At 33.8% G+C, this 20,000-nt stretch overlaps 1 protein-coding gene across 1 annotated transcript in view; it reads right to left on the reverse strand.

The window, feature by feature from the left end:
• Window positions 1-18,463, reverse strand: part of LOC144965882 (pre-mRNA-splicing factor SLU7-like) — a 23,999-nt gene extending 5,536 nt beyond the window's left edge. The window contains exons 1-14 of the mRNA XM_078901705.1: window positions 18,311-18,463; window positions 16,960-17,161; window positions 16,361-16,511; window positions 15,443-15,523; window positions 12,080-12,247; window positions 11,199-11,273; window positions 10,133-10,255; window positions 9,324-9,424; window positions 8,292-8,359; window positions 7,343-7,539; window positions 5,111-5,215; window positions 4,584-4,691; window positions 3,707-3,787; window positions 2,571-2,786 (exon numbers count right to left, since the gene is read on the reverse strand). Of these exons, the coding sequence (XP_078757831.1) occupies window positions 2,571-2,786; window positions 3,707-3,787; window positions 4,584-4,691; window positions 5,111-5,215; window positions 7,343-7,539; window positions 8,292-8,359; window positions 9,324-9,424; window positions 10,133-10,255; window positions 11,199-11,273; window positions 12,080-12,247; window positions 15,443-15,523; window positions 16,361-16,511; window positions 16,960-17,138 (1,653 nt within the window). The 5' untranslated portion in view covers window positions 17,139-17,161; window positions 18,311-18,463. The remainder of the gene's footprint in view (window positions 1-2,570; window positions 2,787-3,706; window positions 3,788-4,583; window positions 4,692-5,110; window positions 5,216-7,342; window positions 7,540-8,291; window positions 8,360-9,323; window positions 9,425-10,132; window positions 10,256-11,198; window positions 11,274-12,079; window positions 12,248-15,442; window positions 15,524-16,360; window positions 16,512-16,959; window positions 17,162-18,310) is intronic.
• Between the last annotated feature and the right edge of the window lie 1,537 nt (window positions 18,464-20,000).

Genomic DNA, 20,000 nt, shown 5'->3' on the forward strand with positions numbered 1-20,000 from the left:
CCAAGACTTGAAGAACTGCACTGATGGAAGTAGTGAGTTCCCAACACAGTGAGGGTCTGTTTTATGAAATGACCTGTCGCTAAAAATTTGAAGTTTGGTTCATGGTAATCCTGAGATCTTAACGCTATACAGGGTGAATAAGAGGTCATCATATTATCTTTTATATAAGTCAGTGCATTCCTTTGAATAATTAAAACACAAGAGGGTAATCATATATTCTCTTCTTGCTCTAACTGGAAGCCAGAGAAGGGTTCGCAACATTTCTGTAGCACTATTATTGCATTTTGATTTTTCTATCACTAGCCTGGTCGCACTGTTTTGAACTCTCTGAAATTTGTCTATCTTTAAACTGTTGATTAGGGACCCCTTGTAAAGCACTTTAAGCATGTTTAGTTGATATGGCACTATATAAATAAATTATGCTTAAGAGGGCTCGATACTTAAAATACAAAAAAAAAATAAATAAAAATAATTGGGACCATTTGATCAAACAAATGATGTTTATACATCAGGTATCGTGTAAAAAATATTTTTGGAAAAAGAAAATGATTTAAAATCTCTTCATTGCCATGGAAATGGCCGCCATCTTGGAAAAAAAACAAAAACAGGTGTTTTGGGACTCCACCATTTTATTAATTCTTCTTTGATTTTGATTTTTTAATGTTGTTATGTAAAGTTTAAGCATACTTGTAAATAGCTGGCTACTTAATTTTATAAATATTCACTCTCAAAAGCTTTTAAAAAAAAATTATTCTGAAATGTGAATATTCCCTCCCTTTTTTGACAAAATTTAAAGAAAAACTATTTCTTACTCCAAAACTATTCAATAAAAACAAAATCAGCTATTTGCAGTAACATATCAGCTATTTTAGTTCCAAATTTCAAAGCTCTAGCATTAACGTTTAAAAGATGGTCAAGTCCCAAAGAATGTTTATGATGATTAGATGGTCTTTACTTCATACTCTGAGTAACGAGTTCAAATCCCTGCCATGCTGTGTTAGGCTTGGACAAGTCACCTAGTCGTACCTCACTTTGCAGTGCTGCATCATGACTGATGGCTTATATTTCAGTCTTCCCTTGAAATAGACCCCAAAGACAAATTCCCCTTTAGGAGGAACTAAATGGAATTTCAATATTCCTTATTTCCCCAGGTAATGGCAAGATTGCCTTGAACGCAAATTTAAATGACAAGACTCTAAGAAGGAGGAAAAAAAAAAAAAAAAAAGAACAACTTTTCTTCTCAAACAAAGTCCTTGTGCAGAATGATGGGGCTTAATCAATAAAAAGTAATCTCTACATATCACCTCGATTACCTCCCTGTTTTAGTTATCATCCATAAGAATGAAACTGATTCAGTCCCTTAATTTATGTCAACACCAGCAATACGTTGATACGGGGAAACTCACATTGTTTGTTTAGGAGTTGAGGGTATATGCAGAGCTACCAACTCCCGTTTCTATTTTCCCTGTTTTTTGGGGTTTTTTATGGTCTTAAATGAAATAAACTCTGAAAGGATTACTAAAATCCCGTTTTTGATTGATAATTTTTTTGGATGACTCAATGATATCGACATAGATGCAATAAAGAAAATTGGCTATAAGGGTTGTTTACAACATATATCTATTGGATTTAGTATAAGCACTTGCAGTTCTTAATGTATTAATGATTTTATAAACCAAATTAGAAAAGTTCATTTTGTGCTTTTGCATTCGGGAAAAAAATCCTGATTTTTCTAAATCAAAAACCTGATTTTTCTAAATCAAAATACTGATTTTTATAAGTTTTATACTGTTTTATTGGCATTGTGAGCTGGCAGTTCTTTGTAAAATATGTACACTAATTATAACTGAGCTTTCCTCTCAGGCAATATCCATTGAATGTGAGAGATCCATTTAATATACTCAAAGTGGTTTATATGGCCAACAGCAATACTTAAAATGTAGGATGAAACATGGACTTGAAAGAAGTGATCAAAATTTGTTACAACAGAGAAAATGCTATTACCTCATTTTACGCCTGAGTTTGGTGAGAGTAAATTGACTTTTCGGAGTATTCAACTTTGAGAAGTCAAAGACTGGAGAGAGGGTGGGTGGGTGTTGGAGGCAGGTGGAGCACACCCACACACAGAGAGAGAGAGAGAGAGAGAGAGAGAGAGAGAGAGAGAGAGAGAGAGAGAGAGAGAGAGAGAGAGAGAGAGAGAGAGAGATAAAGAGAGAGAGAGAAAGAGAGAGAGAGAGAGAAATAGAGAGAAAAAAAGAGAGAGAGAGAGAGAGAGAGAGAAAGAGACAGAGAGAGAAATAGAGAGAGAGACAAAAATAGAGAGAGAGACAGAAATAGAGAGAGAGCGAGAGAGAGAGAGAGAGAGAGAGAGAGAGAGAGAGAGAGAGAGAGAGAGAGAGAGAGAGAGAGAGAGAGAGAGAGAGAGAGAGAGAGAGAGAGAGAGAGAGAGAGAGAGAGAGAGAGAGAGAGAGAGAGAGAGAGCGAACAGGAGTTCCCTCACTAATCTTTAAAGTTGTAAACACATCAACCTTTAAATTAATTGCAATCATTAATTGATGAGAAATACTTACCTCTTTAATTTCGCGTTTTCGTTTTTCTTCCTCATCCTCCTCTTCATCTTCTGACGATGATGAGGAAGAGTCTGATGATTCAGATGAAGATGACGATTCAGATGAGGATGAACTTGAATCATGCTTCTTCTTCTTCTTACTCTTCCTCCTTTTCTTTTGCTTCCTCTTCTTTCTTTTCTTTGCCTTTTCTTTCTCTTTCAATTTCTTTTGGTGTTTCTGTAATCAATATGTAGTAAAAAGAAATTATTAAAATTTGGTATCGTATTCATTTTTTCCCACATTGCTTTGAAGATCAACTTATAATAACATCATTACCAAATTACCCAGAACAGTGGAGGAAGATATCAGAAGATGGAACAAGGCCTGGGAGTCTCTACAACGACTGGCATGAGACATTGACAAGTCGAGATCTTTCATTGCTGCCATAAACACTAGTGGGTATTGTTTTCTTTTTGTTTATGGGTTTTATAGTGCTTGCAACACATTTAGGTCATATTAGTGCCAGAATAAAGGAAAAAGGAGAATTTGTTCAAACTTGATGAAGATATCACATCAGCTCTTAGAAACCTTCACACACCTCCTCTTGCAATTCACGTGATGACATCATTCAGCAAAGCCATCTTTTCATCTCCTTTTCAAATATTATTATAGATTCATCTTCTTATTTATTTTTGTTGTTATATGTCCAAAAATGAAGTCTCACTCGGATTGTAATATGTCAAAATCTTCATAACGAAGGCAGACACAGAAGCAGACACACTATGAGGAAAATGAGGTCTATGAATTGAAAATAGTCTTTGATCTTGATCCTATCAATAATTTGGGGAGGTGGAATCAAAAGATAAGTAGAAAGTTAAAATACAAAAGGAAGGAAAAACTGCATATCTGACATCTCTACATGGTCAAATGGCACTAGCTGACGTACATATTTTATTGTTATTTTATACTTGATTGACCTGTTGGATCTGGTGGAAAGTCCTTTGTGATAGATTAGCGTCCTATCCAAAGGGTAGCTGGCAATTGTTGTCCATTAAGCGCTATAAGTCTGGCTTCATTGGCCTCATGACTTTTAGGGATGACAAACTAAACAATGTATGATGATCATTACATCACCAATCAATTAAAATAATACATACCTCCAACAAAGTCTCCTCAGCATCTTCAGACGGTTGCTGCTGAATTGCAGAGCTTGTTGTTGGTAACATATTATTGCTCTCCTGAAATGAAGATACAAATGAAAGAGTCAGTAAACAAATCATAAGAGACTCCAAAACTATTAGTACGGTATCCAGAAATAAATGAGTACTAAGCTGATAGAAGCTGTGAACCATTAAAGACATTGAACAAATAAAAAGTAAAGTGTATTCATCAAAGCTTCAAAAGGAACAAAATATTTTATATTCTGCATTGAGTATGTCATTCTTTTTTCTTTCTCCTTTTTTAAAAAACCATTAAGTTCAATGATATTGATAATTTCAATGCCTAAAAAGTATTCAAAATCTCTTCAAAACATTAACATTGAAAAAAAAAAAAGGTCATTTCCATCTTACACTAATTTAAAATAGGATTTTATAGTCTTCTAGTAAAGCACTTCCTTCGGACAATTAAGCATCATGTTTGTGTCTTGTTATAATTATGATGATGATGATTTTTCTGCAATGTTGTAAAACACTATCAAAAATTGTGAAAATAGCTGGAAATTAACACGGATGCAAGTAGGTTAGGCCATTAAAAAAAGCCTGAAATCCATTTTCAACAAATTCAAAAAAGCTTGAAACTATATTTTGAAATGTGACCTATTGCCTCAAAAAATGGTATTGTGTTGAGATGATCTAGATGTCGGAAATAAATTAAAATCAGTTTCAAAAAGCCAGAAATCCGAGATAAGCCAGAAATTTTTCACCCATGAATTAGGGTATTTGGGAATGAAACAAATATAAGTTATAAGGAATTTCCCAATCAAATCCAAAAACTGACAGATCTGATAAAAGAACGACAAAATCCAAGCCTTACCTCAGCTGCCTCTTTGCCAGCTTCTCCTGTACAATATGATTCCTTCAAAAATGAGTGACAGCAGCCAAAGCCCCATTTGCCATCCCTCCAATAAGAACCCCATACAGCCTGGAAAAATAAAGAAAAAGAAGATGATAGTTTTCAGTATTCACTTTAAAATGAAATAAATAGAAAAAAGGTATTATAATCATGCTCTGTGAGATTAAATATAATTCTTTAGACATATAGGACAACAAATGTAACTCCTTAAGCCCTTACATGTTATCTTAAAACAATGACAATAATGTTTCGCTCTAGGAGAATCTCCAAATTCTTGTGCTGTGTCCAACAGGACTGTTAAGGCCTGGTACCTAGATATGCGTTTGAACAAGGAGCCCTCTACACCACAGCAGCAGATAAAATACGAACACAATACTTGTCAGATGAATTTTCTCTTCACAGAGAGTGACAAATTGTACTTATGTCAAAAGTGAGTATCTGCAACTGTATCTAAAAGTAACAAAGATTTTCATGACTTTATGCCATACCGTGTGATTGTTGAGGTAAACATCCTCTTCGTAACGAGATCGGATAGTGGCCTTCTCTTGTCCTTTGATGACAGCTCCATGTCGTGAGTACTCCACATAGTCCTCCTGGAGAAATTTAGTAGAAGATAATATCAGATTATTTATATCAAAAATTGTGCAAGACACTCATACAGTGTAATGTGACTATGCCAAAAGGTATTTTTTGTAACATTAGACATAAGAAAGAAAAAGCAAACACCAACACAATGATTATGTTACTATCTTTCAAATATGGAAAGACTTTATTTTTATCCGTTTCTCTCAGTTTATTAATGAAAAGTAATCAATAAACTGACACTCCTATCTCAAGAGGCCAATATCAATTACTAAAATTACCTAATGTTTTTTACCTGTTCATTAATGAAGTAAAAAAAAGTATAACTAATACTATTTTCTTTGCCAAAAGGCCACATAATAATTGACCTCCTCCATAATCAGTCTATGTGCACTACAGATACAAAAGATGCAGCTTTGAAAAATTTTGTAACAATCTTTTTTACCTCATGTCATAATTCTTGCCTATACATGAACTCAATCAATTTTCTTTACTGCCAGCAAAGGTTATTTGTACTATCATCCAACTCAGTCCATCAAAATCATGTGAACTCGATCCTATTCCCACAGAGCCAACAAAAGAATGTTTGGATGACTTATTACCCTATGTAACTGATATAATCAACCATTTGCTCCTCACAAGTACGACACCGAGCATATTCAAAGAGGCTATTGTTAAACCTGAATGAAAAAAGCCTGAACTCAATATCAATGAGTTAAAAAATTATCGTCCAGTCTCGAAACTTGCCCTTTCTCTCCAAAATTCTCGAAATGGTTGTCTAGAAACAATGGTTAGATCACATTGAATCAAATAATATGAGAGATTCATTTCAATCGACATACAAAGCATGACACAGTACTAAAACAGGTTTTTTAAGGGTAACGGATGATTTGCTACTTGAAATGGACAATAGGAAGACTGTCGTCCTCATCCTCCTTTATTTATCTGGTGCCATGGACACAATTGACGATAAAATCTTGGTTGATTGATTTCAAAACAGTTTTGGAATTAAAGGGAACACCTTGAACTGGATCCAATCTTATCTGACATGTCACATACAGAGATTGAGAGTAAAAGAAGATTTATCAGAGACCAGGAACCTCAATTATGGAGACCCGCAAGGTTCTTTATATGGATCTGTCCCCTTTATATTATATACGCAGCCACTCACCAAAATTCTAAGAAAATATGACATCATTTATCATCTGTACACACGGCACACAAATATCTATGGCATGTGAGCAAAATGATCTAAGTCAAATGTTACATACCATCGAAAAGTGTGTACATGATGTAAAAAATTAGATGACAACAATTAAATTTTAGTTGAATGATGAAAAAGACTGAAATTGTTTTTTAGGTCATCCCAATATTACAAATTATATTGGAAATATCAAATGTAACATAAATGGCTCGATTGTGCAATGTACATCTGCTGTTAAAAATCTCAACATCTTCCTGATTGAGAATATGACATTAGACTGGCTCATAAAATATCTTTCTCAATGCCTAAATTTCCAACTTAATAGGATTGGTAAAATTAGAAACTACATAAATACAGATGTGACAAAAACCTTGATTCCATCATTGGATTTTTCAAAACTAGACTATTGTAACTCTCTCTTTTTGAACAGCACCAGTGAAAGAATACTCAGGCGGCAAAGAATTAAAAACAATGCTGCAAGATTAGTCTTTAAATGCAGCAAGAAACATAATGCATCGCCACAGCTAAAAGAGCTTCATTGGCTTCCTGTTAAAGAGTGAATATTGTCCAAAGTTATGATATTGTGTTTTAAATGTCTCAACAGTATACACCAACCCCATCCCTTTGCTCGTTATCCAATGAAAAAAAAATCTTGTCATTCAAGGAAAGAACTCTTGTATGCCATGTAGAGGACGATCCTTTTCTAGAAACATCCCAACCCCATGGAACAAACTTCCAAAAGAATTACAGCATTCTTCACGGGAAGGTATGTTTAAAAAGCATCTCAAGACTTTGTTCTTTTCCAAATTGAATTGTTGATGCCCCTGTAAAGCACTCTGAGCACATCCTCATGATATGGTAGAGCGCTCGACAAATAATAATACATTAATATTATATTATGTTAATAAATTCTCTTACTAATCACTCAACTTACTGTCTGAGCCAGTAACAACTGTTTAGGGGGTGCATCTAAATGTTCAGCCCCGCCATATTTATCTAAGATGGTGTTCTTGGCTGTCTCTTTGAATCCATCCTTTCTTTTCTTGAACTCCATATGCAAGAGTTCCAATTTTGTGGGGTCTGCTTGGAGGTGGATGTCGTTGCCCCTTTCAAACGCTTCCCAAGCAAATACTGTTCAGGACAAGATTTTTTAAAAATATATATAAAGATGAATTTATCTATTGACATGCCAAATAATATTACAATATAGTTCAGCCTCTCCATCTGTAATTTGATTAACAAATAATCGTTTTATTTTTGTGGAATAATGATTGTTATAATCCAAATGAAATATCAAAGATCTGAAAGAGTGTGAAAAACAAAGCAGAGAGAAAAATAGAAGAAAAAGAACATCCAAAAAAATCAGCCTGCTTTGACGAGGCAGGTTGATATTTTTTCTTGCATTTTTCTCTCTTATTTGTCTGGCACTGTTTCATACTTTTTCATATCATTATCTTACACCAGGGCCTGCTCCCTAATTTGTCACTTTGATAAATCCAGATGTTACTGTTTGAAGCTCGAATAAATAAAAAGCAATCATGAAAAAGAGCGTATTCTTGAATTTGACAAATGATATGTGGCTGATTTGAGTTTCCTTTGTTAACAAGACATGATGAAAGACACACGTAAGGCGAATGAGAGACGAGGGGATGGCACTATCAAAGTGAACAATAAAAGCAATGATGGGACTTGGGGCAGCTATTAAAGTGGTATAGCATCTCAAATTCCATGATCATCTAAACCGATGTGTTGTTTTCTAACATAATGGCCCTTAATCTTATTTTTCAGAGCAGTTATTTTCATCTTTACAATCCACAGCCTCTGGCAGCTTAATATTCATTCATACGATTTTTTCACACATTTCAGACTAATATAATACTCACTTTGTCTCTTGGCCATTTCTTGAGCATCACCAGAGTACCTCACAAAATTATCTCCTCCAAACTTTAATCTGTATCACATTAGGACAAAATGTATAAACAATTAATTCTGATTTAATTCTACTCTATTGACTCTGTGTTGTTGGTGGACAATGTTTTTATTGTAACAAAAAACTGAAGTAGAACTAAAGCAGAAAGTCTTCAGAGAAGTACCCCCTCGACTCCCCCCCCCCTCCACCCCCTTATAAAATAAGTGCTTCTGTCCTCAACTTCTAACACCCTATGCTGGGCTGTACAACACGTAAGTCGTGACTACTAGGTGGCTTTGATAAAGTGCTGACACAGAGACTTGAACCTGAGACCTCGAGATCAGAATCTTTTTTTTATTCTGGTGTAATTGTGTATGCTCTATTTCATTACACCATCGGTGCCAGTGATGTAATGTCATCACATATTCCTTATATTGTTGGTGGATTTTGTTATAATCCATATCCAATGACAGCTTCCCTTTGCAATTTAACTGAGGGTTTAATTTGCTTTTGTTCTTTGCCTATCAGTGATATTGAGCATGTGTAAGAGTCGGTATATTATCGCGCTTATATGTATATTATACATTCAAAATATCAAAAATAATTGTAATCCTTTACCTGCTTATTTTGATAGCAAACATCATCCAGAAAAAAAAAGTTATACATTTTTACACCCATAACATATCAAGGATGTCTCTAAACTTGTCAGTGCGAAAGAGGTGATTTTGAGAAAAATATGGTTAGAATGACGGGCCTATCTTGGAAGTAACTGGTCATATGTGTCAAGATCACATGACTATTCCCGCCAAGTATTTGGTATTGTGGTTAGTCTCTGTTGGTCACAAGGGCAGAGTAAGGGTTTAAGGTTTTAATATATGCTTTAAAATATTTACCGCAAATGGAGCTTGGACAGTTAGAGTTGGACATACTTAAAATGTAATATTTAAAAATAAATTATGATTACATTTTTAAAAGATTAAAGAAATAATAGATTAGTTACACTTACTCTGTAATATCTTCTTTGCTGGTGTTTTTCAAAGGGTTCTCCCTCATACTACGTGTTTTGGGGTCGTAGTATGCAGAGTTGATATCCAAGTTGTACAAATACTGATGGAAAATAAATACAAAACAATTAATATAACATTAAACTCTAATCTGCAAACCAATTTCCAAAATGGATCAATACAGTTCCGTTAGTTATCTATTTCATTTGATAAATTTGGAAACTTCCAATGTTTATGAATCAAATTTCCATTTACTGTTTTGAAATTGAAGCCTCTAGTACTGAAATTACTTAAGTCACATTTTATGATCTTTTCGAATGAAAAACTTAAATCATAAGCACATTAGTTCACTCACTATTTTCATGAAAAGCACACTTTTAAGTCCCCTATCTCAATAATACAATGTTAAATCCAAACTTTAATATCCATTTTCTCAAAACTAAATTCCTGTGACTTTCCAATCTAATCCAATCCATACTATTGTAGCTTCAACATTAAAGATAGATGCAACATTTGTGTGTTGTGGGTTGGTGTTAAGTTATGGCTCTGTAATCACAACAATTATTTCCTGCTTTGACAGTATTGCTTTCTAATTGACGAGTAACATTCTCATAAATGTCAGAATTTCTCAAGTCATCAGAGAGGGAATTCCCATAACATTATTGTACTTGGAAAAAAGAACTGAATGTGTGCATTCACTCGGGAGTGCGGTAGTGCTCTTTTCTTGTGAGTACTCTTGCAGTAGTCTCTTTAATTGTATATGTTATCACTCTTGTTACCTTGAATATAGTAGAATGGATTCAATGCTTACCTTGGCCGTATCCTCTCTAATCCTGAGATTTCTAACAGTAATTCTCTGCTTGGTTTCAAATTTCTGTCCAGGCATGTCCATTTCTTCTGCATATTTATCCTCATCTTCATCATCGCTGCCGTTCTATAAAGGGAAAATAATCAAAATTGAAAATAAATAAAAAACTTTATTCAAAGCCCTATATGATTAACTGTAATTAATCAAAGGTTGAAAACGGATGTCCCAAAAAGTTTTAAAACAGACTTGACAAATACTAGAAGGACTTAGAAATGCTAGACAAAAAATCAACACTGGCCACATGAAGACCTAGCCTGATAAAGTACAACTGGAGTCCAGCAAAAAGGATCTATAAGAACCTGTGCTGGAAATCAACAAACATGGATAAGTAAATAAATCTGACATTTGTGCTTCATTGGCATAGCTTTCTCCTGAATAGAATTTTAAGCTATCAATTTTATTTCAAATCAAACTATTAATCTATGATTCAATAATGGATTGTTTCATCTGAGAGTCGATAACAAAAAAAACCTTTACAGAATAGACACAGAGAAAGTCCAGGCTAATACATTCAGGCTGCTTGCAACGGTAAGCATTCTATGAGGAGTCTTTGTAGTTATCGAGTAAGTTGCATTTTAGTTTTTAAGTGCTTTGAAAAGAAATTATTGTCATTGTCATTAATAATATGATTGGAAAAGTGTATTACTGACTAAAACTCTTTGACAATATGCACAAGTTCCGGTAACATAAATTATCAAATCTATCAATTTATTTCTGGGGTTTTTTTAAAGGTGTTTTTTTAAAGGGGGGAGGGGGATGTGGGTAATTTTTATTACATTATTTTTTAATGATTTGTTTTTTAATCTTTGTTAATCTTATCTCCCGTGGTGAAACATCTCAGGATTCCAAATCTAAGAGTTAAATGAAAAGAGACATTATGGAAAACATTCAGTCATGCAATTAGAAAGTTAAAATGGATACTATAAATAATAAGGGTGGTTGAGATTGCTATTTAGAAAAAAAAACGAAAAATCTTAAAACAATACAATGATCAAATCATTCATTGCACCTTCTCTTTATTGTCTCCATCAGTCTCTTTCATCAACGAAGCATCCAATGACTGCTCTTTCAAAGCTCGTTTTGCCTGAAAAATAAAATTAATTAAAGATTTGTTTTGCATTCTTTCTTTTTCTTTTCTTTTAAATTTTTTTTGGTAACATGCTTATGCTTGCTCAACAAACTTGAAAGCCAATTTTCTCAACTCTTCAACCAATTTGGCTTGAAGGTAGCATATTTTAACTCATCCTTGTTCTGGCATATCGAAACAATTCAGTGCTGAGATTAACTCAATTTGTCAAAAATTTTGCCATCTCAGATTCCTTTAATAATGAGCATGGTATGACACTCGCCTTTGGACCAGAACATCCTGGAACAGTACGTTTAGTGGATATTGCATTCTTCTTTATAAATGCTCATTTTTTAAATTATATATATGCTCAAGATTATGAGACACTTTTTTGCATTAAATTCTCCCTCTAGTTTGGAATTAACTTATCAATTAAATTATGATTATATCTTTAATATACTCATATAATATACATAAATACATATTTATCTAAAAAAATAATTTTTTTGTTAAGCCAGTGGAGTAGGTCAAACAAATAGAGATATGAATTTTGAATTATTATTATTTTTCCCTCAAGTTTCGGATTCTTTCTTTGACTTCATACTTTGTCCACCATGTCTGGCAACTTGATTACAAAATAATCTTGTTACTTTTCTAGCACAAGGCTTTCAATTTCTGGAACATTTGACAACAGTCACATGATAAAACCTATGTTAGGATATTGTTCCGTAATTATTTAACTTCTAAAACTTAATATTTTCTATTATTTATTATGTCATAAAACTTTTCTTGTGTCATAACCTCACAAATCTTATTCTCCATACCTCTTCAATCTCTTTATATTCTTCTTGAAGTTTCCTCTGATGCTCTTCGGCATCAAAAATATTCCAGGTATCTCTCTTCCCTTCAAAGTCTTGTTTCAATATGGGCACAATGTGTTCATCTGGGGCAATTTTCTCTCCTGTGAATTTGGCACCAATCTTTCTTGGTCTCTGAAAATAATAAACATTAGAAACGTAATATATGAAATAATAATAATAATAATAATAATAATAATAATAACAATAATAATAATAATAATAATAATAATAATAATAATAATAATAATTATAATAATAATAATAATAATAATAATAATAATAATAATAATAATAATAATAATAATAATAATAATAATAATAATAATAATAATAATAATAATAATAATAATAATAATAATCAACGTCCCTCAGTCTCGATAAATGCCAAATAATATCAAACCTGACACTGGAAACATACCAAAAAAAAAATCTGTAAATTTAAAGAAGAAAAAATCTTTATCCTTTCTTTAAAAAATATAGCATTGTGGAGAACATTGTGCTTATTTGAGTCAATAAAAAAATTGATAAGGCGCACAACTCTACTGAAAGATTTGAAAATTAGAAATGTATTTTTTACAGATAGATAAACAGATAACTTGATTTCCTTTTATAATTTAAAGTCAGTTTGAAAGTTCGTTGAGTCAAACAGATAATATCATAAAATATGTACCGACGACACTTGGTTCCCAAAATCAACTAATTTTGACACTGTAAAAAGTTGTCAATTTGCGTCATCTATTTATGACATCAAGTATTATTATTACTTCCGTTGTGTTGTTGATTTAGCGGTGATCAGTTTTGTTATGTAGTATTATGTTTTAATTGCGTGTATGTTTGTGTGTGTGTGTGTGTGTATGTTTGTGTGTGTGTGTGTGTGTATGTTTGTGTGTGTGTTGTGTGTGGTGTATACATGTGTGTGTGTGTGTGTGTTGGCATTTTTCAGCAAATCGTGGCATTCATAGTGATATTATTCACTTGATCACATGAAGGTATTTCAGTCGCCATTTTGATTCTTTTTTTACTATTAGGGTTAGCTCGAGAGGTTAGTCATAAGTGTTATTAAAGGTGCTAGGGTGTTTGTTTTTCCATAAGTTAAGTAAAGGGGAGACATTCCGAAAGCTCCTACATCCCCAGTATCTTTAAATTTGTATTTTCACTGTTGATATTTTGTCAGGCATTTATTTATTCAGTTTGTCATATAGAAGTATTTTAAAAACTCTAGAACAAACCTTGATAGATTTGTGAAAGTTTAAAATTTCCTAATTTGACCATTGTTTTGATTTTCGGCCGCATTGTGATTTGTTAAGTATTGAAAGGTAGCTCGAGAGGTTAGTCATAAGTGTTATTAAAGGTGCTAGGGTGTTTGTTTTTCCATAAGTTAAGTAAAGGGGAGACATTCCGAAAGCTCCTTCATCCCCAGTATTCTTTAAATTTGTATTTTCACCTTTGATCTTTTGTCAGCACGGTGGTAGAACAGCACATTCAACGTTCAAAATTCCAATTCCAATAACGGATAACAGCACCTGTAGCATCAGTCGCCAATCAGACAGAGCTAAGTTACTGAAGAGTAGTTCTCTCATAATTTGGGATGAAGCACCTATGATGGACAGGCGTGTGTTTGAATGTGTGAGCAGGACATTTTGTGACATAACAGGCAGTTCAAAACCTTTTGGGGGCAAAGTGGTTGTACTTGGATGGGATTTTCGGCAAATTCTACCTGTTGTTAACAAAGGAAGTGAAGCCGATATATTAAGTGTCACACTTAACAAGTCAATTATTTGGAATTTTGTCACCATTTTTCACATGAACAAGAACATGAGGGTTACTGATGACAATAACTGTTTTGCAAATTGGCTTCTCCGCATCGGAAATGGTACAGAGCCGGTTTTCAGCGAAATAGGAAAGTATTCTGTTAAATTACCTACAGCGCTATGCCTTCCTGAAAATGACCCAGAATGCTTGATAAATGCTGTGTACAATGATTTGAATCTGAACTTTGCGTATGAACGTTATCTATCAGAGAGAGCAATTTTGACTACAACCCATGAAAATGTTGACAAAATAAATGCAGCCGTTCTGTCCAGGTTGACCTCATCAACTGAACAAATTTACCGCAGTGCTGATTCCATTCAAAGTGACTCTGACATCAACTTATACCCGATTGAATTCTTGAAAGAACTTACACCTAATGGACTTCCTCCACATGCATTACATTTGAAAGCCAACACGTCAGTCATGCTGCTTAGAAATATAAATCCTAAATCAGGCCTCCTAAATGGCACCCGTTTGTTAATAATTAAATTAGGTTCAAAAGTATTAGAAGCCAAGATAATTACCGGTAGTTGAGCTGGCGACATAGTGTTTATCCCTAGAATCAATCTGACGACAACAACGGATTGAGGCTTACCATTTATTCTAAATAGAAGACAGTTTCCGGTAAAATTGTCATATGCAATGACAATTAACAAGTCTCAGGGGCAGACATTAAGCAAGGTGAGGATTTTCTTACCACAACCGGTATTCACACACGGACAACTGTATGTTGCTGTGTCACGGGTCAGAGGTTATAGTGGCTTACACTTCATATTGGGCCATACAGAAAAATCAACCGAAGATTTACCAAATTACACAGACAACGTTGTTTACCAATCTGCCCTCATTAAATGATGGTGAGTACAGTATCGAATGAAAATAGTTCTTTCCCCGCGAAATTGCGGGCTTTTTACTAGTAAATATAAAAACCCAAAAATGTTGATTTCTGGACTTGTACATTTGGAATATCGCTTTAAAATGCTTCAGGATTGACGTGGTGTAGTTTTATTATAGATGAAATTTCCTTTTCTTACAAAAATGACAATAATTTCAACAATTTTCCTCCAAAAATATGGTATAAAAAAATTACAATCTAAAGGGGAAAATCCAAATTTGATCAGATTTGGCTCATTAAAAATGTCTCTTGAGCACATTTAGTCTATATTGATTTCTTGAGCAAATATTGTGCAACATCCACTACACATAATCAAAGCACTTTTAAACAGGTCTAACAGCAACACTTAATATGCCTGCTGGTAATATTACAGGGTTTTTTTTTTCAGACAGAGATAACACTGTCAACGACTGGCTGTTCATTTTATATCTGAGCATGGTGAGAGAATGTGAGTTAAAAAGCCTTTTCCAACTAAGCGCTACTCAATACAGAGCCCAAATCTTGGACCTTCCAGTCCCTTGGCAAGTGTCATACGGCTATGTGGTCTTGTGGTAATCTCATTCTTAGTCTCAGGTGGACAGAACAACCATCATCAAAAATTGTGAATTCTTTCGCCTTACCTCTAAGCAATCCTTCTTCTTGTGTGTCATAGCCCCACAGTTCTCACAGGCACCCTTCCTATACTTCACAGCCACTGGGCCCTGTGGTACAAAATTTTTAAAAATTTAAAAACCTTTATAATTGTATGGTGAAGAAGAAGAAGAAGAGGAAGAAGAAGAAGAAGAAGAAGAAGAAGAAGAAGAAGAAGAAGAAGAAGAAGAAGAAGAAGAAGAAGAAGAAGAAGAAGAAGAAAAAATACTATTACTACTACTAACACTACTAATACAAATAATAATAATAATACAAATAATAATAATAATAATAATAATAATAATAATATAATAATAATAATAATAATAATAATAATAATAATAATGATAATAATAATAATAATAATAATAAAATAAAAAATTTAAAAAAAATAAATAAATAAATAAATAAAAAAAAAATAAAAAATAAAAAAAAATAAAATAATAATAATAATAATAATAATAATAATAATAATAATAATAATAATAATAATAATAATAATAATAATAATAATAATAATAATAATAATAATAATAATAACACAGTGCACCTCAGATAAAGTGACATCAGATTCAACAAAAATTAATGGACAAAACTTTACATTTGTGCTTACTAACTCTATCTAGCAAGGTCATCTTCTAATAACTCACTCTGCCTAATTAACAGCAATGCTATGACCCAAGAGGGATCCCATACCTCCGTTGGTAGAGCACTCGCTTGCCACAAATAAAAAGACCGGGATCTATCCCAAATGAAGCAGTGATTAGATACCTCACCAAAGAGTACCAAGCTATATAACGCTATATAAACCTGAATGGATTCATTGGCCTTACAGCTCTAATGGACTACTTTTTTTTGTCACCTGAGAGACTGGTTATTTGACAGAGACAACTGTTTGACTTTCTCACCTCTTTCAATCCCTTTTTAATCTGAACTCCCATTGGAGTATACTTGGGTATTTTTTCCTCTTGCTGCCGCTGATGTTTTAATGTTGCCGTCTCTGAACCAAAGTACCAAGGGGCTTGCATAATATACTGTGGGATGTGAGGATTGATATCCCTGTATGGGGAAACGTAAAAATAAAAATGAATCAAAATTAAATAATATAATAAATAAAATTCACTTTTATTCATCCCATTGGGGAGATTCGTCTTCAGGATTTGTCTCTAGGGAAGACAGGAATAACCCAGGCATAAGCTGCAAAGTGAGCTAGGAAAGGTTACTGGTTCATGGCAGGGAGTCGAACTTAGAACCTTCGTGTAAAAAGCAAACACCTTATGATGATGATGATGATGATGATGATAATGTTGATGATGCTTTTGATTATGATGATGATGGTGACGATAATGCTGTTGAATATGATGATGAAGATAATGGTGTTATTAATTATGATGATGAGGATGGACTAATATGGATCTTCCGTGTAACACTTGGAGAGTTGAACAGTTTGCAATAGTAATGTAATACACAACAATTTCAATAATATTTTCAATTTTTATTAACATACTTTCCCTCCTCGTCCTTCATGGCAGGCGCCGTACCCGCCTTTCTCATTTCTTCCAACTCCCGTTGTTTCTTCCATTCCTCCCTGGATTGCTTACGAGGTTCGTCATCTTCCTCTTCTGTGTCTTTCTTCACTTTCTTACTCACCATTGAAGGTGGTAGATTGAGTTGAAATGCAGACATGTTTGGTTTTTATACTGGAGTCCCTGTCAAACAAAATTTTAAAAACATATCAATCAACAGATCGATCCAGTGGAGAAGACAAGAAATATAAAAAAAACTATGTTTGAAGAATTCTATTTCAGTGAAAAAAACAAAAAACAAACCATGCAAGATAATGATTAAATGAAAACAACAAAAATGAATCATTACAGATATCTATATCTGTTAATATTAATTATGCCAAATATATGCGTGAATTGTGAGCATGGCTTAACTTATATTTCTATTATGATTATGAAGAGTACGATTATGAGGTGTGTCGATGAGTACCGGTAGAAAGAAGACGGGGAAAAAAATGTGGCAGAAGCAGGATGATTTGAAGACACAGTGTCGATTCCGACAAGCCTCCTAAGGCAGAGGACTTAACCATTCGGCCATGACACCCACATGAATGTCAATGCATATTTGGTATATATAGCAACCTACTATCCATCGACTGATTTATTGTTGGTTAATTTTATGTTTTTATTGATAATTTTGGGAGACCTTCCATAAGCTACTACTTCCGATGTTATAGAGGGGGTTTGGGAGGGGGGGGGAACTTTTTTTTAAAAAGTCTCCCCCTCCCAAACCCCCTTCTAGAAGTTCTAGTGTAGGGGGTTTGGGAGGGGGGAGATTTAAAAAAAAAAAACATGTTTCCCCCCTTCCAAACCCCCTACTACTACTAGAACACAAGAATAATTGGGATGTAGTAGGATGGAAGGTCTCCCATAATTTTCATTAACTTTACTTTATTTATTTCTATGCGCATTTCAAAACTTTCCATATTCTGGAATGTGGATACAATGTTTAATTATTTAATATGTTGTAGTTTAGTAGTTGTAGATTGTATAGATGTTGATGGAGTCTAGAATTTAAGTTTAGGCCAGTTTCAGTTAGCGTTATGTTTAGTTTATGGGTACACAAAGTGAATGTTTCAAATTGAAAACCCACCAAGACTAGATGGCATAACTGTATTGTAACAAAAACAGGACTTAGGTAGTAGGGAGTAAACAGTAGGAGGATCACGGTAATGACCATCCATGGTCCATAGTTCATCAACAAGTTCAACATCAACAACAAGCACTCAGACTCAAGTAAGAGTAACCTCATTTTACTTATTATTAGTAAGCCTGTAAGCTTTGTCTACTTACGAATGGACCCACGTATTTCAAATTCAAGCTTTCTAATATAAAAGTGTCTTGGTATTCTTTATAATATAGATAGTGAGATAAATAAATAAATACAAGAAATTAGAGTGAGGGACGTAAAGGAAACGATCAAATGTAGTACAACCGGAAGTAAACAAATATAAATCTTTTGGCTATGGTGCCGTTCTTCATCACAACTGATTAAGATCTTAACGACCCGTTAAATCTTGTTTTGAGCGTATTCCAAATTAATGACACCTAAAGAACATGCGAGGCAGCTGTGACTGGTGACCTTTTAGTTTTGAACATTTATCGGGGGCAGCGTGGCTCAGCGGTACGGCCGTACCCGAAAGGTACCGAGTTCGATCACCCGTTGCTGCTCTGTGTTGTGGCCTTGATCAAGTCACCTCGCCCTAGCTCAATTTGCGGCGCTGCACTGCGGCTGACGCCTGGGTTTTTTCAGTCTTCCCTTGGAATAGACCCTAGATACAAATTTTCCATGCATGATGAAAAAAGGGAATTCTATTTATTTATTTATAATCACAAAGTTTTGACACATTGGTGTAAGAAATAAAATTGTATTGATGTTTTGCGCTTAGTTAAAGCATTCACAACATACGCCAGCCAATTATAACTTACCAACACACAAAACTATATAATGTGACCTTAGACGTTTATAGTCTGATTAATACAATTTTCATAAATATAGCTGGCGAAAAATAATAACAAAGAGCTCACTGGCGTAAATTTCGTTCTATCAATAACGTCGTGTTACATCCTTGTGTCAAGAATGTGTGAATAGTGTTCACAATCTAGAAGGCTGATGATTCTTTATGTATATATAAAGGAAATCTATGAGTTCTGTCGAGGTGCATATGTTTCCAGGTCTGATAACCGAACGGTGTCATGGCTTGATTTAACGTTGTTGTAACGGACAGTATTTTGGATTGGTGTGAGAGTATTTCCATTACAACAATGAGCCCATATAATTAGGGTTATCAGACCTTCAAATAAGTAACGTTGGTAGGAGTCGATACATATTTGATGGTCCTATTTATTGTCACCAACTGCCTCAATCCGGGATACAGCAGATATTCTAAAATTGACTTTAAAGCCTAAATCATGACATCTTACATGGACTAACACACCCAAGTGAGATGAATGAATGACGTTTTTTTTTTTCAAATACTTAAATCTCAAATTTAAATGTTTATCCTGCTGATTGACTTTTTCGCCTTGTATTTAATTTTCAGTAAACTGGTTCACCACAACTTAAAACCGATTAGAGAAGGCGATGTGCATTCAATGAGATTCAGACGAAATGCGTTATATAAATGCACAGCTAAATTTATTTTAAAACGTGAACATTATATAGATAAATACCCACTACTAGTAGTAGTAGTAGTAGTAGTAGTAGTAGTAGTAGTAGTAGTAGTAGTAGTAGTAGTAGTAGTAGTAGTAGTAGTAGGAGTAGAAAGTAGTAGTAGTAGTAGTAGTAGTAGTATGTAGTAGTATAGTAGTTAGTAGTAGTAGTAGTAGTAGTAGATAGTAGTAGTAGTAGTAGTAGTAGTAGTAGTAGTAGTAGTAGTAGTAGTAGTAGTAGTAGTAGTAGTAGTAGTAGTAGTAGTAGTAAGTAGTAGTAGTAGTAGTAGTAGTAGTAGTAGTAGTAGTAAGTAGTAGTAGTAGTAGTAGT

Source organism: Berghia stephanieae, chromosome 2 (genome assembly GCF_034508935.2).
Source record: "Berghia stephanieae isolate SIO BIC M18660-M18661 chromosome 2, UCSD_Bste_1.3, whole genome shotgun sequence".
Taxonomy (NCBI): Eukaryota; Metazoa; Mollusca; class Gastropoda; order Nudibranchia; family Aeolidiidae; genus Berghia; species Berghia stephanieae.